The sequence below is a fragment of the Myotis nattereri genome (genome assembly GCF_964212035.1).
Source record: "Myotis nattereri genome assembly, chromosome: 14".
NCBI lineage: Eukaryota > Metazoa > Chordata > Mammalia > Chiroptera > Vespertilionidae > Myotis > Myotis nattereri.
The window spans coordinates 38,892,620-38,914,359 of NC_138089.1; the positions used below are offsets into that span (position 1 = coordinate 38,892,620).

Genomic DNA, 21,740 nt, shown 5'->3' on the forward strand with positions numbered 1-21,740 from the left:
GGTGTCCTTCTATTAACAGAATGAACTAAGACATTAGCGAATTTTATATTCCAGATTTCTTTTTACTTCTCTGGAAAAATATTATGATCCTGGCAGCAATAAGATTCCTCACCAGGTTATCTGAGTCCCTACCACTCCAGATCACTGCCCCACACTTGGCTGAGTGTCAGTTGCCATTTATCATTATGTTCACACTGTCTTTTCTTAAAGAGGAAAAGGAAATATTTCTTATAGGCAAGGCTCTTTCAAAATTGGAAAACCAAAGATGACTCAGGAAGAGTATCCCTCTGTATTTGATATGCAAATATATCACTTGAAAAACTGTAAATCATACTGCTCTTATGAAACAAACCCTCCCAGCTTCACTCACTGCATTCTTTGCCTGGATCCTATAGGTACTTGAGTGTGCAGTGACTCCTATAATAAAATAATAGAAATGCAATCAAATAGTTGAGAGTTTACAAAAGTAGCATGATAAGCAACAGTACTTTATAGAGCAAATCATCCTGTTACTTTTGCTGATAGAATAATCCCATCAAGTCCCCAGTAATTAATAGATTCCCTCAAAGTGCTACCTAACTCAATAGCCACTAGCAACAATTGAATGAATTCAGGTCGTGGTTCCTCAGTGGCTGGAAAGTGTCATTATAACTCCGAGTGCCTTACTTGTTGGCAGCCATGTACATGTGAAGAAGGTGGATTCAAGGAAAATGCGTGAAGAATCTTTAGAGTCAGAATATGCAAATGAAAGCTTTTGGCAGGTCTTACTTGTTTCACTGGTGCCTAGGAAGAAAGGTAATCACTACATATTTCTTGCTGAGACTCATGAGGAAAATAAACATAATCCAAGCCTTAGGAGCATAATAGATTAAAATCAACACCCTGGATAAATGCAGGAAGCAAATGGGTAGCCATTGTGGTCCAGTACATTGATATGATCTACTATTTCCTTAAAGCATTTGGGTCTTCTACTTTCTGCTCTAGTAAGCGCTCACATTAAGCCTATGGGGAACAGTCAAATATGAAGGTTCAGAGGTTCAATCTTTAGAGAAATAAAGGAAATAAAATGAGATTGAGATTTGGAAAAGAAAACTGTCATAATACATTCAGGGGGAAAATAATCTGAAGGCCAAGTGTTCAGTGAGTCAGAAAAAATTTAGTCATAATGTTAGAGCCTGCGAACTGGAAACTAGATTATGAATTCATAATCTGCGAGGGTATAAACGATGGCAAGAAGTCAGTTGACATCATCAGTGTTATCCTGGGAGGTGAAAGAAGTTTATTATGGACCAAGGAGCCTGAATAGTTCTTGTTCTAGGCGTCAAATTAAAGACACAGACAAATAGAAGACAGTTTGGTGAAGGGTGGCAACAATGAGTAAAAGTTGAGACGGACTGAAATATGAAGAAAATTTAAAAGAGATAAGGCTATGTACTGCTGGCGTGATGAGATAATGAGATTTTTAACAGTATCTATTGACTGTAAACCTTATGAACAAATTATTAATTGGAATCTATCCATTACAATATAGATATAATAAATTGGCATAAACACCCTGGAGTTATCTAGAATGAGCATTTTATTAATGCCTTGCCTATTTCTGATTGCCCTACTCTGAAAAATTAGTCTGAAAGAACCATTAGATAGTATTTGCTGAGGAATGACTATGATATTTTAGGTCTTTTTTTCACTGTAATTTCTATGATTTTTACAATGCCATGAAAACACTTCAGCAAGAATTTTGGCAAAATATTTACTTACAATTTTTTCAATGACACTGCTCATGAAATAGGAGAAATGGAAAGCAATCACTTAGTAACTGCCGAGAAATAAGGAAGGCGGAAGAACAGTCACTTACTATGCTGCTTGTGATGAGAACTGTCCGAGTTCCGCTATTAAAAAGCCTCCTGAAAATCGCACATGTCAGAGGAACATGCTGCTTCCCATCACCACATAGGAGAAATGGGACCCACAGTCTGGCTGTTGGTGTGAGGAAGAAGTACAGCTATAACATCAGCAGGCGTGTGACCAGCGGCTTGTGGGAGACAAGCACTTACGGGGATGAAAAGGAACCTGGCACAGGCCTTGGGCTTCTGGCATCATTAGTTACAGGTCTGCCAAGATACTTTGGGAAACGTTTTAATTTAAATGCCAAGTATATTTCAACGAACTCTCCCTGGTTTGACCTGTTGGGAGTCCAGAGTGAGATGGATAGGTGCTCATTTGGGGGAACATTAGGCGAATTAGATGGTGGTTTTATAAAAAGCATCCTGGAGGTTTACATCTCTCTCTATTCCCACTCACCAGGGGAAACGCATGGCACAAGTGGCAAGATATGGGACTCTCACAGCATTTTACCAGTGATTGGCAAACGCAGGAAAGGCAGCGATACCTCTAGGCCTTGATTCTAAGCACCGCAGTTAAAGAATTTTCGGAATAAAGGCCCAGCATCCTTCCTTTCCTCCCCCACAGCATACTCGGAGGGTAGTATGACAATAAATTCAATAGGTAGATTAAGAATCTGGTTTGAATTATTTGAACATATTTTTCTGCAAAAACTATCACAAGACAACATTTTTTTTTTTTAAAAAAATACTAAAACTAAGGGAACGGGGATGGGACTGAATCTAATATTGTTGTCCGTCGATGTAAAAGTATTTGTGAGCATGGAGACCCTGGTTGGCAAGAGATGGATAAAAGCCCGTCTGATGGGTTACAAAAACGTGAATCCAGAATATCTGAATTAAAACGCCCCCAAGTATAACATCAATGTATTTGAAGTTAGGGCAGAGGTAGGGGCCCGGTATGTATACATGTATGTAAAGCCCGTTTCCTCAGAGGCTGCTTGGCAGCTTGCTACAACATCATGCTAATGAAAGCAAGGTCTTTAAGTTCAGCCCCCAGGGGACTATCGGTTTCTCCTTCAGCCCTGCTGGAAGCGCATTCCTAGACAAGGACTCTCACTCCTTAGAGAAGAGCTGGGATGCTAAAAGGAGGGCTGGAGGCTGGGAGCCTGGGATGAAGAGGTGGGTGGGGCCAGGCTGGGTGGGGCCTCGGGTACCAAGCTGTGAGCTTGGCCCTGTCTGGCAGGAGGGATGAAGATTCCCAGGGAGGTGTTTGTGCCAGGAGCGACATGATCAAGGTTGATTTTTAGGCAGGTTACTCTACCTGAAGCATTGGGGCCGGGGGTAACCGGGAGGACCAGAGAGAGGAGGGGCCGGTTGTTGTGATCCAAAGGTGATATCCTGGCCCCCAAAGAACAGCCTGACCTAGGGCGGGGCCCTCAAAAGGTTGGACTGGTTGACATCTCTGGCATTGGGATCCGGAAGGACCCTAGGAGGGAGGGAGGGACTTTGGTGATACATCCATGTAGGGCGACTCAGAGGGCAGAGCAAGCTCATCTTTCCCTCCCCACCCCCCCACCCTCCCGGCTCTGGCACCCTTGAAACCAGCTGAATCAATTTACAGTTCAGGAGCCTAAGGGAACAGAATTGGTTTCTGCACGTGACTTGGATCTGACCCACTGGGGAAGCCCAGCGGGGAACGTCGGGGTGGCTTCTCCCCAGCTGGGTGGGAGAGGAACGAGTCCGGCGCGAGGGGCTGGGGGCTGGAGCGGGGCGCAGCGGCCCCGGAGACCGGAGACCTAGCTCCTGACCTCGGGGCCTGCGCGTCGCTGCCCTCGGGGCGCCTGGGTGACCGGCAGTTGCTGCGGCTCTAGTGGGGCTGGGGGTATCCGGGACCCGTCGCTGCCTCCCGTCGGTCGCTGTCCTCTGGGCTGCGAGGTCCCCGCGGCCCGATGACCTAGCCCCACCGCGTCGGCGGCGACCTCCAGCGGGAGCCCGGGGAGGCTCGCGGTGGGTCCGGGCGGCCGGGAGGGTCCCCGCGGCCTGTAGGGGGCAGTGCCGCGCCCCGGACGAGGAGGGGTGGGTCTGGGCTACCCGGGCCACACCGCGGCTGTCACTGCCCGCCCGCCCTGCCCGCCGCGCGCTTCCCGTCGGCGCTTCAGGCCCCACGGGACCCGGGGGGACGTGGCGGGGCCGGCGCGCGACGGCCGTTGGGGAGTTGGGATCCGGGAGACCCGCGTCGCCTCTCGCTCGCGCTTGGCGGCGAGACCTCAGGCGGCGCGTCCGCGTGGCCAGGGCGCCTCGGGTCGCCCGCGGCTTCCCCTGGCATCGAGCCCGAGGTGGGCACTCCGACCCGGGGCAGGGCGCCTGGCTGCCGCGTGGTGGGCGCTCCGGCCCCCGGGCTGGGTGCTCTGAGCCCCGGGGGGGGCGCCCCGAGCCCCAGAGCTGGGCGCCCCGTTACCTTGGGATGGGTGCCCGGAGCCCTGGGTGGCCGCCCGGCCCGCGCGGGTTATTTTTGGCGCCCGCGGCGGCGCGTGTGCCGGGGCGTGTTTTTCTTCCCCAGGTGCCGGGAGCCCGGCTCCGCCGCGAGCTGACTCGCGTCTCTCTTTTCTCTCCCTGCAGGAATCCGGCGACCATTCCGCCGCCACGACTTCCATCGCGCGCGAGGCGAGCTCCAAACAAACATCACATCTAAATTAAAAAAAAAAAAAAAAAAAAAAAGCGGAAGAAGCGGCCGAGGCGGCGGCGGGAGGAGGCGAGGAGGCGGCGAGGAGGAGGGGCCGCGCACGGCGGCCCGAGGCGGCGGCGGGGACGCGGGGACGCGGCTTTGTGCTGGCGGGTCGCGGGGCGCCCATGGCGGAGTGCGGCCGGGGGGGCGCCGCCGGCGGGGCCCTGCCCACCTCCCCGGGTCCGGCCCTCGGCACCAAGGGCGCCCTGAAAGCCGGAGCCGGGGAAGGCGGCGGCGGGGGAGGTCGCCTCGGCCATGGACTGGCGCGCTGTGACAGCGGCGGGGTTTCCAACGGAGACTGCAGCCTCGGCGTGTCCGGGGACGAAGCTCGGGCCAGCCCCGCCAGGGGACCGCACGGCGGGGCGCTCGCCCCGACCCCCGCCGCCTGCCCCCTTCCCCGGGAAAACAAACCGGGCGGCCTGCCCCGCCGGAGCAGCATCATCAAGGTAGGTGGGAGAAGGGCGCTCAGCGCCCACCGCAGCCGTCCTTGGGGTCCGTTTCTCCAAGAGGGAAGTGGTGCTGGGAGGAGGGGGTTGTTGGAGGAGCCCGTGGCTAACGGGAGCCGCCGGTGCACGGGCGCTTGGGATGGTGGAGCAGGGATTGGATGCAAATGCATTTGGGAAAACTGGCGAGGTGTTCCTTAATGTGCAGGGGGAGCTGTGTTCAGACATTCCCGGTTGAACTTGGGACTGTCACCTCTCCCAGGGTTGGCCTGGGATTATGGCCTGTACCTGGCAGGGCAGGACATGTTCCTCTGGGGATAGCCTTGGCTGGTAACAGACTCCCTGTATGGTTTCTATTGATGTTCAAGACAGTTAGTGATGATGTGAAGACATTTTCTTAAAAAATTCTAGGCGGTTGAACAGATTATTTAATAGGTTTCTTCGGACCTGTGTATAGTGGCCTTTTGCAAACGGTTGTAGTTGGAGGCTGCAAAGTCTCTGATCACTCAGTCACACGGAGACATTGGTTCTGAACATCTATGCAGATTTCCGCTTTCTCAGGCTCAGAAGCTCTGAGAGATTATACTTCTGCACAATTTAGTCTTTTTCTTGCTGCAGTAGGCTGGCCTTCAGTTCTGTGCAAGTTCTTTTGGGCAGTTTGCTTGGTTTTGATATCTTTTGCATTGTGATATTTAGCAGAAAAAGTCAGCGGTGGTCTTGTGTATTTTAATCTCCAGACGTAATATTAGGAACTCCTGAGTTTGTGGTGGCTTCATTCTTGTATTACATTTTGGTCTGCAGTGTAAAAATATTTCTCGTGACATGAAGTGAAAAAAAAATTAGTTGATGAGCTAAGAAGAGCAGAGCCTTAGGCAAGACTAGCTCGTTTTGCTCAAGTTTGGAGTAAATAAGAAAATGTTGCTTTCTGAAAAGCAAGGCGTTACCAGGACAGTGAGCAGCCGCAAAGCACATTGACAGGGCTGCACCCACCCTTCCTATGGCTGATGACTGGTGGGGAGGAGGACAGAATGGGCCACAGTGGAAAGAGTTGGCACTGGTGGTATTTGGAATTTAATTGGACCTACAGCAATCTTCTGAGTACAATGCAAGATGGTGTTATCAGCTCATACAGTAACCTAGTGAAATATACCGCCTTGCTACTCTGTGTAACAGGCAGTTGTGAAACTGCTTTTCGCTTTGTCATCTGTTTGCACAGTTTATGTCTGGGCAAGGGCACAATTGAAGGGCTTAAAGCTCAGGTGTATTCACTATCTGCAGCAGGCGTTTCGAGTTTAACTCAGGACAGTAAAATATATTTTTGTGCATACCTAGCTTTTAGTGACTCATATTTCCCTTTACTCTGTACTTTATGTTTCCATGTAAGTGGCTTTCAACTGTGCATGATAACCAATCCTATTGACAGAGTTATGTGTCAGATCTGTTTTTTATTGGTGACCAGAGATTTGTGGTGATTTTGCACGGTGGCATTCATGAAATTTGAGGGGGGGAAATTCCAGAGAGATACCAGCCTACTTAATTTTAACTCCTTACCCCCAATTTCCAGGAGGGACATGTTTTTATATTTTAAAATAATTCAAACTTTATTGGTGTTTACAGTAGTGTAACTTAATTAAAATAGTAGGTGTTTTAATTTTACATTTTTGGGGGATTGGGAAGGGCGGTTTGCCAAATATTTCTGATATGTGGAATTGAGAACTCATCAGTAGATGTCATTTCTTCATTGGAGAGTCTTAGAAGAATGTGGGAAAATGATTAATTATTCAGAAATCACTGGGTTTTGAAATGTTAAACTTTCAAAGATTTCTTTGTCATTTTTCTTCTTGCTAATGAAGGCAGTTTGGCTTCTTGCTCACAATTGTATTCCTAGATACACATTGACAGGAATATAGTAAGGCCTCACTAGATTGCTTCCTGAGTAAACAGAGGAATGATAAGGAAGTACAAGTTTTCTCTTTAAGGTCTCTTAATTTCTAAAGTGGGTTATTTTGGATTTACTCATCTCATATAATATTCATTAACTTGCACCTCCTATGATGACTCGCTTGACTCCTTTTTCTTGCATCTATTTTCACCTTGCATTTTTCTTAAACACCCCTTACAACTATGGACGTAGTGTTTGAAGTTGATCAAGCCTGGATTTAGGAAAGAATTATGCTGTAATTAAGTAGGTAACTAGTTGGTATGTTTCCCCTTGAATTGGTATCTTGAAGAATCAAGATTTTTAGTGTGGTATTTTCTAAAAAACATAATAGCATCAAGACAACATACTAACAGAAATAAAGAGATCTTTTACTTTAACATCAACTTTTATAAAAAGCAATGACTAATGCACACACATTTTTGTCACATGAATGGCAGACATATTTCACTTTTGTTAAAAAATAATAAAAAGCTTAGTGAACGTCCATGTAAAAAGGCAATAGTGACATCCTTCCTGGGTTTTCTTATGTTGCTTTTGAATATAAGGGATGCATGCAGTCAGGTGATAGAATAGTAGAGGCGGAAGTAGATTAGTAAGTAAGGTGATAATTGGGGGGCGTGAGAAGATGGCAGGAGTAAATGCGAGCTAAGGAACAGAGACCAGAATTTACGGGTTTGCATTAGCTGAAACGTCCAGCTTGTGAGCTATGCGTGTTTCTTAGCGTCCATCTTCATTACACCCTTGACAGCCCTCTCAGGTGGAGATCCTCAAATCAAAGGGAGAACTCAGCCTAAATGTGATATGCAGTGGGCAAGGGGTCTATTGCTGAGGTGCAGGACATACGCCGAAATACACTGTGGGCTGACCAGAACTGTAGTCTTCGTTTAAAACCAGTTCTTTTAACTCCATCTGGTTTGTGAATGTGGTGTTGAGTAAGAAATTGTTGTCAAACTACATTTCTGCCAAAGTAGATGCACAGATCTTATCCAAAAAGAGCTCCTTGTTTTTGGTAACAGTGTTGATGAAAATTCAGAGTAAGCAGCCGTGTAGAACCTTTTACAGAACCGTGAGAAGATCAATAAATCATGGAACTTGTCACTGTACTTTTCTACTTTTCCTTAGATAATTGAAAATAGTGTTACACCTTTTAAATTATTTGCAAAGGCCCATGACTAGATTTTTAGGGAAGGAGCCATTATTATGTTTGTCATCTTAAGTAATCTTAGTGAATGAAAACATCACTTTCATTTTCTCTTTCAATATTTCATCTCATCACACCACTCAATACAATGCACACTTTATTTTGAAACAGTTAATTTGGTTCATTGTTCAGATAACATCCATTTTTTACAAATAGCTAAATCCGTTAAGTTGGGAGCTTGTTCTAAAAATATGAAGTAGCATTTTAGGCCTCAGATTTCTTTTTAATTTTCCAAATAAATGAAGTTAAAGTGTCTATATATTTGAATTGTTTATTTTAATCAAAACTAGTTGAATATCTTAGTTGGTACTTTTTAAAGTGTGGTATGATTTGCATAAAGTAAAAATTCACCTCTGTTGGTGTTCAGTTCTTTGAGATTTGACAAACACACAGTCATGTAATTGCCACCACAATCAAGATATAGAACAGTCCATCGCCTGAAAAAATTCCCCCAGTCCCTTTGTAGTCTTCTCCCCCTCCCCCTGACCATGGCAACCTTTGATCTTAGGTATTTTTTTAATAGATAGGAAATATAGCTATTGCACTATTTTGGTATTTAAAAGTAAAAACAGCCGCTGCCACTTATTACACACTTACTACATGCAAAACACATGAAAAGTACTTAATGTAATTTTCTGACTTGGCCCTGTAGCAATCATGTAGGCTGAAGAAAAACAGAGGTCAGAGAGGTTAAACACTTGGCCAAGGTGTTGGAGCTGGTTGATATACCCCAATTGGGTACAGCTGTACTCTGCTGCTCCCCCAATTTACACTGGCTGTTTTAAATTTTCTATATAATTAAGGTAGCCTTGGTAATTTGGAACACTGGATTTGATTTTCCTCTTTAAATGTAGGGGACATTGGAGGGGGAAAAGGACTCTCTATTTCTGCTGGCAGAAGAGGTTGACAGATAGTATAACCAGGCAGCTGTTTAATCACCTGTTGTCGCTGCTTGACCAGACTCATCAGATTCACTGGGACCAGTGGTTTGACCTTGCCCAAGGTGGCAGCTCTTATCTTTCTTAATATCATTATGGTCATTATCATAGTATCATGCTATGTAGGAGAAGCACCTTCATTACCTTTATGCCAACATATATCCCTCTTTCTTGATGCTGAGCACCCAAGGTGGGCAGTAAGTGAACTTTTTGAATTTATTATACATATTTATACAAAATAAGAAAAATGTGTGTATGGATATTATATTGGCCCATGGTTTAAATAAACTAGACACCTTGCAGGCAAAAGCTGGGCTGTATTTATCAGTTCTGCACAGATAACAAGCACTCAGTAACTATACTTTTAATTGGATCTCAAATATACTATCTGCATTTGACTTAAGAAATTTTTTTTTAATAATTGGGAAAAGACAACTGCATGCCCAGAAAACTTGTGGGCCTATCATAAATATTAAACAAACAGTAACAGGACCACAAAGTGAATTTGTCTGGATTGATAGGAGCCTGGATCGTCGAGGTCAGAAAATTCTAATGACCAATCAGCAACTCTCAACTTCACTTTGTACTAATGCACTTGGGGCCACACAGGATAACTGTTGAAAGGCCAGGGTCTGGTTGCATCTCTCAGTCACACAGAGAGCTTCGGTCACAATTCAGAGTTCAGTTTTCAAAAGTACTCGGAGGATATGAATGTTCATACCCGAAAAAATACTCGTTCCCTTTTGCTTTTTCCCTTTCTAGTCTCCCAGCCTTTCCTCTAAACAGTTACATTTGGCTTGTGTTGTTTTTCATCAAATCCAAATAGACAACCAACAGGAAATTATTATTTTTTTTATTGCTGATCTCGGCCACTCAGCTATTTTCTTAGAGTGCTCTCTCCCAGGATCTGTTTGGTTCCTTTTATAGTTCTGTGCGCTCTGCAAGGGGTCTAAACTAGACTGTTCTTTTATTCTTTTCCTTTCTTGTTTTAATGCTTAAGTTAACCATGCACCAGTATTGAACAAAGTAGGGCAGTGTAATTTACAACCTAAATGCAGATGTAACTGAAGTGTGAACGTTCATATTTTCTCTTCAGACTTTGTTTTATTCATGTATGTCCAAGAACAGATACTCTCTGTTCCTTATTAAGTTTTGGTTGTCATTACTTACTCATGTACCAGACCCCTGGATTAATTTAGCTACCTTTTTATTTTATATTATTAGGGTTCTGTAGTTCAGGGGATATTCAATTATTTTTACCCATGGGCCACAGGATCTGAAACTGTGTTCCTACTGATAATAATGATGAATTGAGAGGGTTGTGCTTGGCATACGAGTATTAGTAGTGACTCAAATTCAAGTCAGAGCCCCCAGGGAAGTCTCAGCAGTACCTGTTTTCCTTGTGTCAGAATAATTCTATAGCTTCAGGGTTCGCAAAGTGTATAACTGATGAAACTGAACACCAGTGACAATTGTGTGAATGGTCAAGCTCGCAGGCTAGACACTTGGCACCTGCCTATTCCAAGTGGCAGAGGAGGGCAGGTGGCTAGGTGCCCTGCTGGCCATCAGTGCTTGGTCACATGGCAGGAATAATTAGGCAAAATGTATCCTAACTAATAAACTCAGCTGGGCTGTACTCTGGGATCTTAGCCGCACTCAGCCCACATGTTACCTGTCTGCATTAGTCAGGAGGCAGAAGACTGGTGGGGAAAAATAGAGGATGTGGAGTTAGGAGCTTGGATCAGAGTCTGGCTCCCTCTTCCTTTCTGCATGGCCTTGGGCAAGATATTTAAGTCTGTGCCCCATCTCTGAAACAGAGAGTAAAATCCTGCCTCAGCGCATTTTGTGAGGATGAAATGAGATGATATGAGTGAAATATTCAGAGCAGTGTGTGGCCCATGATAAACTCAATAAGCAGTACCTATTGCGTTTTGTATTTTTGCTTCAGTTTCTCTTATTTAGAGTTTACCTGAGATGAGCAAACTCACTTAGCTCCGTTCGAGTTGGAGATCATGAACATTGCCATGCCCGCTTTGGAAGCTTTGTCTTTTGAAATATGCAGAAGGTACCCAGAGAAATTTCCCAGACATATTCTAAAGATGCTTTCAAGAATTATTTGTTTCGGTGTCTTTCTAAATCTGAAGCCTCCAACCACCGTACACATATCTAAACAGCCTCAGCGAAATGGTCAAAGGCTGTTGACCGTCAGTCTCGTTAAGCCCAGCAAGTGCTCATGTGTCTTGATTTGCCCAGGCAATCCAGATTTATACCTTTCCTCCTGACAAGATTATTAATAGCGCCTTCTTTCACTCTCAAAAGCATCCTGATTTGGATGATAAATTATATGGCCACCCTACTTATCTGCTTTTTACAAACTCTGTCACAGCCGGTGTGGGAACTCCAGGAGACTGCTATCTATGCCTAAACTTAGCCTTTATTTCTTCCTTTTCTCAGCTTCCAATGCTTTCCTCCTCTCTCAGTCACCTTCAAGGTCTTCCTCAGTTAACCACCTCTCAGGAGGAATTGTTTCTTTCTCTGCCTTCCAGCCACCACACTCTGCTTGTGTCTCTGTACAGCCCCATTTCCTTCTGCTATGTAGGTAACTTATCTGATCCTTATTCACCTTCAGTTTATGGAAACACCCAGTTTAATGTCTTGCAGAAAGCATGTATGTAAGTAGGTACTTGTTGAATAAATGTGCAATGGATGAATAAGAGGGCATGAATGATACAATTTATTTTAGGAGTTCGATGGTGTTATTTAGACTTAACTCGCCCTGGTTTTGATTGGAATTTAAAACTCAATGGGCTGTGAACTTCAAAGAAGAAATTTATTTCATGTACATAATTTTGGAAACAATCAAAGGGAAGGAAATACCTTCATTTAAAGTTGGATCCAGGAATTTGGTTGGTTCCAGAATTGTTTTGCAAGATGTTAATATAAATGATCTGTTCCCTTTGGTGCCCCTGAAATAAGAGTAGACCTTTGAAAATTTCTTTTGATTTATGTTCTATCAAAGTTTAAAAAGCATGGCAAGAGACCTTTACTATTTGTTAACACATTTCGTACCGCTCAGGAGTTTTCTCGTGTTTCGTGCACCATCTGTTAGGACCGCTCACGAGTGTTGTCGTTTTTCACGCCCATGGAAAAAGGAGCGAATCTAGATACTTATGTAGATTTTGTTTGGTCCCTCTTCATAGAGGAAAATGTTTTACGCAGTACCATACGTTAAAAAGTACTAGGAACTTTAATTGTTTAATTGTTTTTGTAAATAAAAATGTTATAATTATTGAAAAACAACACCTAAAGTGCATTATGATGATTTAAATAATGTGCAGTTTGCCCAAAAACGTGCGGTCCCTGGCGTATGTCTTAGAGATTTCTATGCGGTACGCAATGTGATAAAGCATTTAATCTATTTTCTAGTATTCATTCGGTTTAAGTGATTGTAGTTTTTGCTTTTTTTTGTTTTCTTTTTAAGGAACTGAATTACTTAAACTTTCATTGTCATTAATATTGGATTGTCAAAAGATATTCATTGGGAGTGCTTTAGAATCTTGTCTATAATAATTAAAGGGTAATATGCTAATTAGACTGGACATCTTCCGGACGTCCTTCCTGATGAAACCAGGGCTGGAGGGAAGCTAGTCCGGGCCCCGAGTGCCGGAGGGAAGCCGGTGCCGGCAGCTGGGGGAAGAAAGGCCTACTCTTGCACGAATTTTTGTGCATCGGGCTTCTAGTTAATAATAAAAAAGAAAATAATAAGGAGTATAAGTGGAGTTGCAGAAGTAGGATCTTTAATCCCTAAACACATTTTGCAATGTAATGGTAGAAATTCTACCTCTTATTACAATTTAAGGATTGGGTGTGGAAGAGTTACTAAGAAATGCTTTGTTTGCATCATCTCATGCAAGTCTCACCACAGTCTTGCAGGAGCCATCATCATTCCCTTTTTACAGACAAGGAAACCCACTCTTCAAGGTTTGGGTATTTCCAAGCAAGGTCACAGAGCTTGTAGGAGGCAGAGCCAGCATTCAGACCACGTTTAACTTGAAAGCCCACACTTTGAACTGCTCCATTACCTCTTTCTACTTCATCTTGTGAAATGTATCTCTGACTTTTTCCTTTTTCTCCTACTTGCCCAAGCCATTCTGGTTCCTTGATCTTAGCAGTTTCTACCAGTCCTAAAATAGATGACTGAATTTTAATTAGGAAAAGTTAGCCTTTTGCGGCTGAATCTTGGGATGAAGCCAACATGTTCCTAATCAACAAAAATCCATTTTGTCCTTTACCTCTCGACTCTTATTTGATTGATTTGAAAACTTTTTAGGAGGGGCGGGGTCATTTTCCGTTTTTGTTTCTTTTTTAGCAAAAACTTGATTTACAGTTATATACATTTTAGGTTCCTAGAAGCTAAAACAGATAATAGTAACTATTTGTTTTTAGGTGAGCTTTTACGTGTAACATCCATCATTATTGTTTTGGAATTATAAAGTAATTATCCTATATAATAATCCTATATAATAAAAGGCTAATATGCAAATTGACCAAACGGCCGAATGACCGGTCGCTATGATGCAGGAGCTGCCCCTTGGTAGTCAGTGTGCTCCCACAGGGGGAGCACCGCTCAGCCAGAAGCCAGGCTCATGGCTGGCAAGCACAGCGGTGGTGGCGGGAGCCTCTCCTGCCTCTGCAGCCTCTCCTGCCTGCGAAGCAGCGCTAAGCCGTCAGTCAGATATCCCCCGAGGGCTCCCGGACTGCGAGCGGGTGCAGGCCGGGCTGAGGGACCCCCCCTGAATGCACAAATTTCGTGCACCGGGCCTCTAGTAACATTATAAAATATGTTAATACTTACAACAGATTACTATGAAATTCGTATTCGAGTATCTTCTTGGATTATAGTAAGAAACTGATTTGGAAATAGCAGATATTAACAACACCCCAGAAACTAAGCAGCTGGATTTAACAGTGATTAATAATGTAAATTCTGGGATTTTTAGAAATGAAAGGGATCATGTAAAATTCTTTTGTAATTAGATATACACAAGGCCATACTGATTAGTACATTTAGCTCCTAGCTATGGTTGAGTTCATTTATTTGCATATTAGCGTAACAGAATTGAAAAAAAGGGTTATGTAATACTGCAGTATATGAGTATTAATAGAACAAGATGTGGTCTTCTAAACAGCTATATTTGAGATCTTGTTTTTTGCTATAGATAGCTGTATGTGTACACGTGCTATACTTGTGCATTCATATACTCTGAAGACTCTGTTTATAAATAGTAAAGATTAAAACCAAATCAAATAATGTAGTGGAAGGTTGACACGGGTCCTGTCTCGTAAGACTGATGGGTAGCAGGTGTCTCCTCTCTAAATTGAAAATGCCCAGGAAGGGCTAGGCTGCTTTTTATGAGCATTGCTGATGAAGCCTCTATTGCTCTCAACCAATTAGTGTGGCCACAAGAGGGATAAGTGACCTCGTTTGCAGCTACCATTAGAATCACAGCTGTATGATTCTCTCCATATGGTTTCCTGATACCTTTTATTTTCCATCTTCCTTCTAAGCTCTGATGTCCTGTGGACATAGTAGATGCAATTTTTCAGATAGTTAATATGGCTTAATGTTTATTCTTGAAGGAAATACAGCAAATAGCTTGAGTTTCTTTCTATTAATCCTTGCTAATAGATAATATTAGATACTAGTAGAATTTTTCAGGTGTCTTCATATTAGAATTAATAGAATTCCTGATCTAATACCAGGTTTAAGGATATGTTTATTTTTGGAACTTTTGATGATTTGTTGAAAGAGATCTGTATGCTACTACAAAGCTATCTCTGGTTTATGTATATTCCCAGAGATGTTTTTCTATATCTAAAAAATAATATTAGAATTGCTCTGTCATAGAATTTGTGTATATTGAGCTTTAGTAAGTATTATCATGTGATTTTTCTAACTGGTTAAAACAGTTTACACAGCCACCTGGTTATATGAGTTCTAGTTGCTCTAATGCTTACTAATACTTCGTGTTGTTTTTAATTGTAACCATTTGTGATGGTTATGTACTGATACCTTACTGTGGCTTTTAGGTTGCATTGATCTGAAGATTAATGATATTGAGCACTTTTCATATGTTTTCTTGATCACTTGGATATTCTTCTTTGTAAAATGCCTGTTCAAGTCTTTTGCACATTATTAAAAAATATATATTTTTATTGATTTCAGAGAGGAAGGGAAAGGGAGAGAGAGCTAGAAACATCAATGATAAGAGAGAATCATTGATTGGCCGCCTCTTGCATGGCCCCCGCTACAGATCAATCCGGCAACCCAGGCATGTGCCCTGACCAGGAATCGAACCGTGACCTCCTGGTTTATAGGTCAATGCTCAACCACTGAACCAAACTGGCCGGGCTCTTTTGCCCATTTTAAATAGTTGGGTTTTTATTTATTTTAAATTGATTTGTAGGATTTATTTAAATTTTCTGGTATGTTAAATGACATCTTTTAATGACCAAAAATTCTTAATTTTAGTGAAGTCTAATTATCAGCAATTCTTTTATGGTCTCTCATATTGTATGATTTACATGAAGTTCAAAAACAGGCCAACTAATGAAACTTTGACAAACACGTGAAACACCTTTTTGCTGCATTGGAGCACCTGTGCCGTGGTGAGACCTGACTGAGTCCTGAGCCGAGTGATGGAGTGGGTAGAGAGAGGCGCTGCTGGCTGGAGTAGCATGGACAGTGTTTTTCCTGGACTATATTGAAAACACATAGGAGCTAGACCTAGGTGGGAAGTGGACACAGTAATGAAGAATGTCTTGGTCATTGAAGTCATCTTACACTGTTGTGATTCTGCTGGGAGTTTTTATGATTTGTTTTGGTGTAATTTTTGAGAGATTTAATCCTTGCAGGTGCTCTCGAAGGGTTTAATATTAAAAAGTGTGCTGCTCATACAAAACTTTGAGAACACTCATTTGTGGAGCACCTGTTCTCTGCATGACAGCTTTCTAGATAGTGCTTTTTGGTCTCAAAAGCAGTTAAAAACAGAAACCAGTTATCCAGGTCTGTAGACAAAAGCAAGAGTTATTTGATTACTGCTGACTAGCAGTCTACCTCGGATCCCAGGAGGTCAGTATAGCGCTGTTAGCCCTACTCAGCACTCACCTTGTGGGGAAAACCGCAAGTCTTCAAATGGGGCATTTCAGGACACACTGGAATTGCCTGGATTCGAAAACTTACTAATGTGCAGATCCACTCCAGGCTAATTAAATTAGAATTCCCAAGGGTTTCTTAACCCTCAGAGTTTAAAGTGTAGCCAGGATCAATAACAGCTATGAAGCCTTTCTCACATGGTGGATCTTTGAGTGCCCCTTCAGCTCTGTTAAATAACATGGAACAAGCAGTTTCAGAATCCTGCACGTGACAGTTGGTGATCCTGTGGCTGATGGGGTGGTGCAGGGGGTTGGTTGGGTTTAAACCTTTAGGTGCCTCAGTGGGACTTTTCCTTCAAGGTGTAGCTGAGTTACCTTTTTCTAAGGGGATAGAAAATACTGATGGAGAGGGAAAATGTCACAGTCAAATTTGGAGAAACAGATTTTATATGTGAAAATGATTGTCTGCCCTGTGTATTAATCATTGTACCATAAGAATGTGTTTTTGATCCAGATAAATGAATATGTCGTGCCAGTTATCAAAAAGGCCCTGGGTTGGTAATCCTGAGCCTTAATCTACCTAGATTAATTATCACTGTGCAGTCACTATCTCCTGGTCCATCTCTAGGCTCTTTGCCATCCCTGTTAGAGAAAAGACATCTGTCTGCCCCTCACATTATACATCATAGAGGGAGAACTTTCCCAGGAGGAGTATATTATAGAAAGAACTAATTTTACTGAGGCATGAGCACACTTTCTAGAAAGAGGTGATTGTACATTTCAAACTTGGCTGAATCGAGTCCCCACATTTCTTTTAACCACCTCATCTGTGCTCAGGTGGCAGCATGTAGCAGAAATGCTATTTACTCATAGAAGATTATAAATTGACACTTGCCAGACACACATCTATTTGTACAAGTAATCTATGCTCGGAGGAAGAGGACCAACGCATGACGTATCAGTGCACCACTCTTTGGTGGGCTGACAGTCTGGGTTGGTATGCCATGACCTTTGGGTGAGTGAATGTCTACTTTGTGAATGCTGTACAGCATTTTCCTCTTGCCACACAGACCTTTGCGGTCAGGAGGAATGACCATTGAATTCCCAAAGCATCTATAAAAATACTTTATTGGCTGCAAAGCAATGCCATGAAAATATCAGTGTTGCTTATTTCTAGTCTTAGATACTTGGTGTGTACTCTTTTCTCCTCAACTTGGTTGCTCTGTTACCAGATCATTAATGTTCACATTTATTCTTTCAGGTCAATTTTTTTCCCCTCTTTCAAATTAACATGGGGGCGGGGGGGAGGGTGGTTCTTCCAGCAGAGAAGCTTGTCCGTTTATTCTAGGTCGGTGCCAACGAAGGGACATGGTCTGGTGGGCAGGCTGCATCTTTGGAGACTCTGGTCTCTAGAGACTGAAGGAGTACCCACATTTTATCAGCAGGAAGTGTTCTTAATCTTATTGGGACCCATATGTTAATACATAATCTTAATAGGTAGTTTAATTAATTGATTTATCATTGTGAGGCATGGTGGAAATGAATTTTAATATTCTGTAGGGGAGAAATTCTGCATCATTTTGTGAAAATTTAGTACTTAGTGATACGGACCAAGGAAAGAATCAGAGAGGTTTCCTCTTCCATGGCATAATTAGCCAGATCTTCTTACCCACCTTTGTTAGGGAAGAAAGTATTGTTGAAAAATATTTTTAAATAGGTAAATAGCCCTTTGCCCTAAAGAATAGCTGCCACTGATGAATGCTCCTCTGAGGGATCTAGCAGCAAGAAAGTTAAACAAAGTGGTAGAAATAGGACACACAGTGTTCCATGGGCACCTTGCTTAGAAGTAGATGGGCAGTGTCCTCTCTGTGGCAGTGTCCTGATCTCAGCGCATTTATACTGCTAGTCTCCTCATTCCTGGTTGCAAGGTGAAACAAGGAGGAAGGTGGCTTAGGAGATGTCACCACAGTAACAGGGCATGAAAAAGCACCTGTTCCCAGATAGAATTTGGCAACTCTCAGGCCTGCCATTCCTAGGAACACCAGGGGCCATTTGACCCATAAATTATGCCGCAAAAGAGCTCTTTCAACACTTCCCACATCGAGCTACAGTAGAAAATGACATAATACAGCTGACATGGAAGAGATTGCTTGTGCCTGGAGTCCTCACCTACGGCGAGGGCAGGGATGGAAGGTGTGAGGTTGCGGGGATCAGTATCCTGGCCAGTTTGTAATCCACTGGGCACACTGATTAGGAGGCTATGCTTTAAAGGTAGTAATTTATGCTGGGAGGAAGAGGACCAACGCATGACGTAGAGCAGAGGTGTAAGGAAAGGTACAGTTGCTTTGGAGTACTCTGCATCTCTTGCTGTTGCGGTGATGCCTTCCATAACACAATTCCAGTGGCAAATTCACTTTAGCGGTGGATGGAAGCTTGGCCCCAAGACTTGCCATGGAGCTGTTGCCACTGTGCAAACAACAGCACACAAAAGTCAGCCTGGCATATGGATGTGAGAACAGAACGGAACATCTCAAGAGTGAGGGGTACATTCACGGAGGGCCGATTTCCTATGTAGAGAGGACTGTTAATCTAGCCTTGGGCTTTTCTGCTATATCTGAACAGAGCAGACTAGTGGGGCCATGTTTAAAACCAATAACAAAAAAGTCCCGAGTAGGCAGGGAGGCCGACTTCCCAGAATTTCTCTGCAGTGGTTCAAACCCAAGATGTGGACTCCAGTTCCAGTGGTCAGGGAGCTGGCCTGTGGAGACCGGAAGCTGCAAGTCAAGAGTTTTGGGTTCTGATTTAGGGTTTGTGCCTCTGCTTGATGGAAATGTTAAATTTTGAGAGGTCACTGCTTTTCTCCTCTTTTTGATGTAAGAAGTACATGAATGCTTGTCTGCCATATTTCTTATATCTCTTGGGCATGGGGGTGAGTACTTTTTGCATAACCGATATGGTAAGTGAAACTTACATAGATCTTGGGCTGATCTGTTTGTCTAAATGATTCAGTTTCTGCTATTTTACTGTTGATTAGATTCTTTACATGAGAAAGATCTGTGCTGTTCCTGCAAGGTTGCTCATAAATCTGTTAAATTACTCCCTGTCTTCTCCAAAGAACCCTAACAAAAAACGGTCTTATTTTAAAGGTCACATTTAATACTTTCCCCTTCTTTTAGCATTTATAATTGAAAATGTTGTTTTCAGTACTCCCTGCTCCACCTTATTTGAATATCATGCTTTGGTTTCATATTTTTATTCGGTACCCTCCGGCTTTGATATGCTTACCATTTCTAATTGACATGCTGAACCCGGGCCCTGCACATTCTCCCCCAGCCCACAGTTTTTATTGTTTCTCAGCATTGTGAGCTGGTCGGTTGGCATGATTGTTTTAGTTACCGCTAGGATAGAGCCACCGAGGTCTTACTCTCAGCACCTTGAAAGGTTCTGTTAGGCGTACTTTGGTATTAAAGCAGATAACCTTCATTTTCTCCTGGACCAAGGTAAAAATTCAGAGAAGAATTCAGGAAGTCTCTTAAGGAAATAATAATTTACATATCGTTATTTGTGTAGTCTTAATATTTTTTCAGTGACTTGAAAAAGGTAACATTTAATGAAATCATTCCCCCCTCCCCCATAGGATATTCAGTGGAAGACAGATCTGAACTTTATATCTAGCTTGTATTTTGACTTGTAAGAATATTGATTAAACTCTTTATAGCTTACTGTATTCTCTGTCAATTGAAATAAAGCTATATGTTGATCTACTCATTTTATTAGGATAATGATCCTCATGTTTCGAAAGCAGTTTAAAACTCCTAACCCAAGGTGTAATGAAAACATAAGATGGTGGTAACAATACTCATAACCAAAAAAAGTTTCTTTGTATGCTAATCATGCATCATATTTACATAGTTCTTTAATCTCTAACAGGGACTTTTAACAACTCAGTTTACTCTCACAGCTATTTTGTGCTGTAGACAACATCGGTGGCCCCATTTTACAGGTGAAAAGGTTGAGGGCCACGTGTACAAAGTTACACACGGTCACACAAAGCATCAGCAAGGTGGGGCTCTGGACCCGGCCTCCTGTCACCCTCCCTGCTCCTCAGGTGTCTTCACACATTTTATACGTGTAAATTGGGACGGTGGCACTTCATTCTTCACCCACTTAATTAACGAGACACAAAAATAGAAACCCAGCATCATCAAAGGGTAATCTTAGGGCAGTACTCGTTTGAGGTGGTGAAGTGTTTAGCTAGTTGAGAAACCCAAGAGTTGTTTTTCTGCTGTGAAAGGAGCTGATGTTTAATGCCTTGAACATTCGCCTCTGGCCGACTATTACTTAGGAAAATTAACTGCTTTGCTGCTTACCCTGATAAGGCAGACCATCTGCATGTCCTTGAAGTTTAGAAAAATTGTATTTTTGCACTAAATTTATTTAGCAAGTCAGACATATTTGTCATTCCAAGAAAGCAACAGTATTGCTGCCTGCCGTTCTGGGGCCGCCTGTTGCTTGCAAGGTGCTGCTCCGGGTGACTAAGGACCCTTCAGAATGTGGGGGCTGCGTCAGCCAGCTGTGCTGGGGCAGTCCTTTCACCATGGCCGTGCGGCTCAGGGTGAAGCTGGGGCTGCTGAGGGCAGGGTCACAGACTCCTCCTCTGAGCCAGGGAGCTTTGCAGAGAGAGAGACTCCACTCTCTGGTCCAAGTCTGCATCCCTGACTCTGGAAATCTGTGGACGTGCATCCTGTCACTTCCTCTCACCATTCTTAGCATATGGTTTTATCTCTTGCTTCTTTTTTTTTTTTTTAATATATTCTTATTGATTTCAGAGAGGAAGGGAGAGGGAGAGAGAGATAGAAAAATCAATGATGAGAGAGAATCATTGATTGGCTGCCTCCTGCATGCCCCACACTGGGGATTAAGCCCATAACCTGGGCATGTGCCCTGACCAGGAATGGAACCTTGACCTCCTGGTTCATAGGTAGTTGGTTAACCACTGAGCTATTCCAGCTGGGCTATCTCTTGCTTCTTAGAGAAACCTCAGCCTTTGCCTTGAGACATGTCAACCAGTCCACTGTCCCTGTGCTTCAGATCCCATCCTCGCCCTCCTGTATCTTTAACTGCTACTTCTGTGCATATGTCTCTCCCATCATCATATAAGCATGCTCAGGTTCTTAAAAAACAAGAACGATAGCCGTAACCTTTCGTCCTTCCTCTTCAGCTCTCTCTTCAGCTGTATCTTGAGAGCGGCAGTGATCTGCTCCATTTCCTTTCCTTATATTTTCTCCTCCACCTTCTCCCACCACAAAGGTCATCAGGGCTCACCATGCCAGAGAGTTAGTAAGCCTTCTTCCCTTATTCCAGGTCTGATCTTGGGCAGCTTTTCCAGAGCCATAGCTGCAGTTAACTAGGCATTCACTGATGAGTCTTAAATGGATGTCTCCAGCTCAGATTTGCCCTCTGAGTCCAAGAGACAGCTGTCTACTCAG

The 21,740-nt window shown here is 43.3% G+C and overlaps 1 protein-coding gene across 5 annotated transcripts in view; it reads left to right on the top strand.

The window, feature by feature from the left end:
* Nucleotides 1-3,537: 3,537 nt before the first annotated feature.
* PLCL2 (phospholipase C like 2) overlaps nt 3,538-21,740 on the top strand; it is a 166,557-nt gene continuing 148,354 nt past the window's right edge. The window contains exons 1-2 of one of the 5 annotated variants that reach the window (XM_081105779.1): nt 3,538-3,854; nt 4,467-5,018. In XM_081105779.1, the coding sequence (XP_080961905.1) occupies nt 4,698-5,018 (321 nt within the window). In that variant the 5' untranslated portion in view covers nt 3,538-3,854; nt 4,467-4,697. Of the gene's footprint in view, nt 3,855-3,902; nt 3,924-4,050; nt 4,226-4,248; nt 5,019-21,740 lie in introns of those variants that run through there. The other 4 variants (XM_081105781.1, XM_081105778.1, XM_081105780.1 and 1 more) reach the window with 4 other exon arrangements.